Below are 4,943 nucleotides of genomic sequence, written 5' to 3' on the forward strand. Positions count from 1 at the left end.
ACTTGGAGAACCTTTGAAATAAACTATTTTAAAAAAGTTAAACATTAGAATTGCTAAATAGAAAAGGCAAAACACCCATTGAATTCACCTTCTACAATCCTGCTTGTCATATTAGTTGTTAATGGGAATCGATTAACCTGAGCTATCATTTAGAACAACTTCCAACAAGCCCAGTAATGATGAGAGACAAGGAAAGCCCCCAATGGGCAGAGACTGGGAACCGGTTTTACCCAGGCCTGCTATACTTAGCACACATCATTTCTCACATAACTCAGATACTACACACTTAGTTTTTGTAAATGTAACTTTTTAATTATGTATAAAATGTACATTTCTGCAAACTTTTATAAAAAGTTCTTTTAAAACAGTCAGAAGAAATAAACTATTTGCAGGAACACCTCTCCCTGCAAATATACAAAAGATACTCTAGTATAGAGTTCGCAACGGTTGGGGAGCTTCACTCCCTCTTCTACAGATTGGTGAAGCAACGTCTACTTGGGAGGTACTTCTCCTCCAAGATTGTGCATTTCCACTAGAATAAACATCTTCAGAAAAACTTTTGTCTCATTCAAGGTATTGATTGCTAAAGTTCCAACGGCATTAAGATAATATTCTAGACTGGATTCAATCATTTATGGAACACAGAGTCTGATTCACAGTTATGGGGCTGCACCTACCAAGCCTTTTAAACTGGACTGCCCTTGGATTTCTGGTTTGTAAAGTTATAGACACTGAACATCTCAATTATGCCAAATACTTGCTGTATTCTACCATCTCCTGGGCTGAATATCATAAAGCATATTGGAAAATCACTGGGTTAAAGGCTGCAATTCTCAATCTGTAAATTTCTCCATAACGCACTCAGTGCATTATGCCAACTGACTATGGAGGAGCTAGATTTTGTTGAAGCCTGTGTTGGAGGATCCCACTAGTAATTTTGAGATTTTTCATTAACTGTGATCAAAAGAAGTGTCAAGCATTGCAACACAATTCATCTACTGCCTGGCATTTGCTGGTCCAACTTTAAAATGGTGGTTAATTGGTCCTAAGGGATTGACTGAACCAAGCAGTTCACCCACAGCTGTTGGTGGCTCGAACATGGTTTTCGTGCACTACTACAGTGACTTCACACATTCTCAGGCCATCTTTGACCCATGCAATGAGAAAGCAAATCCCTCTTAATAGGTTAAAAAAAGTCCCCATCCAAGATTCCCTCCAACTAGCAAAGGCACACATTTCTGCAATAATCTCAAATGCAGCACACAACAGGCCGTGCACAACAAAGAATCTAGAGTCACTTTTAAGAGTCACTGAGCCCCATTAGAGGACAATGGCCCTGAGAGATACTGATTTTGTGACACGAGTCCAGATTGTAGGGAGGCACTACAGGACGACGACACCAAGAGATACTGATTCAAGCTTTGAGAAGGACTGACTCGGAGATGAAGACACTTGCCTTGCATCCCAAGGTAAGGTCACCTGTGCTACGGGAGATGGTGAATCTGAACAAGAACAACTTTGAATATTGCAATAAAGGCTATAAAGCTCTTCAGTGATTTTTTTTCCAGCTGAGATTACAAAGGCCATTCTAATATTTAACTCTGGGGACCAGCTGAGTCCCCATGTCCAGGTCCCCTCAAAAGAAGATACACTGCATTCACAACTTGAAGAACAGTATGATATTTGTTGCTTTTCACCAGGTTAAAATCAACCAGCAACCTTTCAGAGTTAACCTCATAATTCCTCATTCAAATTACCATTAAAAACTGAGAAAGAAATCAGATGACTCCATTAAATGTCTTTGGTCCTTTTAGTGGCTTTAAAAACTACTGAGGGGTTAAATTCAATGATTTGGATGCTAATTGGAATGGATTTCCCAGATATGTACTGGCTTGCTTCTTTCACACGATGAGTCCTTAAAACGAATGTAAAACTGTTCCAAGACTTTGCTTAAAGTGGAGACCGGATAGGAGAGGTTTATCTTATCTTGGCTTCTTGACGCTTGATTGTTGGCAGGATACTCTTGGAGCAATGCTGGAGCGGCGAGTTGTGAAGCACACACCTGCAGGATTGAATGGGAGAGAGGCGTGTCAGTCAGTGAGTGCTACAGCAGCACACAACAGGGCCAGACACACTGGCGCCACTCACTAAACTTGTACTGGCCCTGACTGATAAATACATCAGCAGAGGGAGAGAGAGAGCGAGATCATGCTTTGAAACATACAACCCATTCCCTCCACACACACACACTTAATTGGCACAGTTGTGTTCCTAAATCTTTGCAGATGGGAGCTAAAATTACCAGGGCAAGATGACTGCGAGGCAGAAAAAAAAAACACAAAAATATTAATGTTCTGTGGCGCCTTTCCTGCGGCCGGGGGGGGGGGGGGGTGGATATCCAGATAAAGATCTGCAAAACTCCAACATTTGAGTTTAATGCAGTAAGGATATAAATTATACACCTCCCTTCCTGATGTTAAACAGTCCAGTGATTATTTTTAAAATCCTTCGAATTTCTATATTGAAGTTTGTCTGCCAAATTTCAACTTCCCTCGGCATTTAATTCATTCTCCTTCGCTCCATCTTCGTATGATTTCTTGCACATAACTAAAACGTTTTGCTTTTCGTTTGAACTTATTCGATTTTAAAATCGAATTACATTAAGTTGTTGGACTGGACCATTTAAAAATAAGATTTTATATTCACAAATCTTTAATTATTAGTGAAAAACCCACATCCCCGCCTATAGTTAAATTAAACCTGTCCACTCCAAACTTGAGTATCCGCTTAAGTTTTAATGATTTTCTTTAGCTCTCATCGCGTACAGAACCACAAGTATGCCCCACTTAGTTCTAACATGTAATGCCAGGTACTTACCGTAGGTTAATCAATGACAGAAGCCCAAACTATCTCCTTCAGTGGACAGTTCCGATCGCTAAAGGTAAAGAGAGGGCAAAAGGTTATAAGGGGAGAAGAACTTAAGTTTCAAAAAGATAAACTGTTATCACCTGTAAACGAGTGGGGAAGAGTTGGGATTACCTGCAGTGTCAGGAGAGAGCCGCTTGATGCAGGATTATTGCCGGGATCTTGTTGCTGACCTTCCAATGCAATCTGTAAATCAAAAATATAATCGATAACGTGCTGGAGGATTTCCATTTTGCTAACTTTCTTGTTTTGGGGAATGCTAGGGACCAGCTCCTTCAGTTTACAGTAGCAGTCGTTCATGTCGTACATCAAGCTGATAGACTCCTCCAAAGGGTTCTTGCTCCGTGAGATCGCCAAACTCTGATCAGACAAACAGCACACCGCCTCGTAACAGCTTCTGACAGATCGGATGGGGCTAATGGCTTTCATCTCCCTCTCAAATTTCCTCTTGGGGTGGGTGGGTAGAAAAATGAAACCTCCTTGTTCAGTGACTGCTTGCAGGAGGATTTCGGAGATGACACTCTTATTTCTCCCTGTGTGTAGCTCTCTGCACAGCTGCAGTACTGTAACCAGCCGTATCACTAAAAACAGAAATGCTATGTTTTGGACTTTCCCCTATTTATCTCGCCCCAGTTGCCAGCCACGCCCCCACATTTTGCGAAGTAAAGCAACGCCACCTCACCTCCCCCTGTGGCCCAGTGAAAAGCCATCTTTGGGAAGAAGCGTGGGGATGATTTAGGAACACTCCATTCGATTGGATAGTGTCTAACGAATTAGCAGCGCCACCAAAAGGAATAAGGAACAAGAGTCGGGGCCAGCTGGGAAAGAGAGAAATAGTGGTAGACGCTGATTAGTGTGAATTCCTTTACAATTGAGTTTTGAATGCACATGCATCAGAATGGAAAAGTTAACTATCAAGCAATGCCTTGAACCCATGTCAGCCTCTCTGTTTCAACAAGAGAGAATTCATGTTCGGGAAAGTTCCAATCAGTTCGCTTTTCACGAACCGAAAGAGCTGACAGTTGTCAGCAGTTAAAAGTGCAAAAAAAACCCCTTCTGATTCATAACTGAACTGAGCTGAATTTAGTTGCCCTGACATTTTTTTTTTGATTTTGGAAAGCTACACGCTTCCCTCTCCCCGCGCTTCTTCAAATTTTTAATCTTCGTTTTCAATGTGACCCCAGTTAGCCCTGAAGTTGACCATTACTGCTACTTTTTCAGAAATGCAAAAAAACTTAACGACTTGTTTTTTGCAAAGGTTCTCGATGTGACTAATGCAGGCGGCGGTTTCACGCAGCTGTGCAAAGCGACAGTTTTTAAGCGCAGTTTTTGCATCATTCCAAACGGTTCAAATCTGCAAAACTGCCGGCACTTACCAAACGTGACAATAAGTTTGCATCCGTTACTGGTCCGTTTAACAAGCACACTGTCAACCCATGACTTAGTAATCCTGCAACTTTCAGAAAACGTAAATTTGTTTCTCTGGCTGACATGCCTAATCGTTCTCCCAAATATTAGAAAGCCTGTTTTTTCTCTCGTGTTAAGAGCTTATTGGAGTTTCATTGATAGCTTAGATAAATAAATGAGGTTGCTTTTTATTTGTAGTACATGTAAAGTTGGAACTTTTTTGGCAAAGTTTGTTTTCAAGTTTCTGCAAAAGTTTTGAACGATTCAAAAGTTTCAACTTTTGCACACTTTGTCATAACTTTTTTAAAAATCTGATCTTTGCACATCTGGCTGTCCCTGCCAGCTGTGTTGATCTAGGTAGATTCGTTTTCTCAAGGCAAACAGGGCTAGTTTTGACAGGTGATGAATTGGCAGGAACAAGAAGCAATCAGCAGACTCAACTCCAGACTCCCTGGCGCCAGCCTCGTGACGTCACCCATTCATGAGAGCCAGCGCTGGCGCCGCCACGGCGGTTTCCTTGGCGACTGTAACCAGGCGCTTGGACCTTGGCTGTCAATCAAGCGCCGGCCCGTCAGCGCGGTGCCCAATCAACAGCGGCCGGAGGCCGAACC

The 4,943-nt window shown here is 42.0% G+C and overlaps 1 protein-coding gene across 1 annotated transcript; it reads right to left on the reverse strand.

Moving 5' to 3' along the window:
* Positions 1 to 290: 290 nt before the first annotated feature.
* LOC140453502 (DNA-binding protein inhibitor ID-3-B-like) lies at positions 291 to 3,520 on the reverse strand. Its single transcript, XM_072548238.1, has 3 exons — positions 3,040 to 3,520; positions 2,878 to 2,935; positions 291 to 2,062 (listed from the first exon to the last, which is right to left on the reverse strand). Exons 1-2 carry the CDS (start codon positions 3,352 to 3,354, stop codon positions 2,888 to 2,890), a joined length of 363 nt encoding a protein of 120 aa, XP_072404339.1. The 5' UTR covers positions 3,355 to 3,520; the 3' UTR covers positions 291 to 2,062; positions 2,878 to 2,887.
* Between the last annotated feature and the right edge of the window lie 1,423 nt (positions 3,521 to 4,943).

Source organism: Chiloscyllium punctatum, chromosome 27 (genome assembly GCF_047496795.1).
Source record: "Chiloscyllium punctatum isolate Juve2018m chromosome 27, sChiPun1.3, whole genome shotgun sequence".
Classification (NCBI taxonomy): Eukaryota; Metazoa; Chordata; class Chondrichthyes; order Orectolobiformes; family Hemiscylliidae; genus Chiloscyllium; species Chiloscyllium punctatum.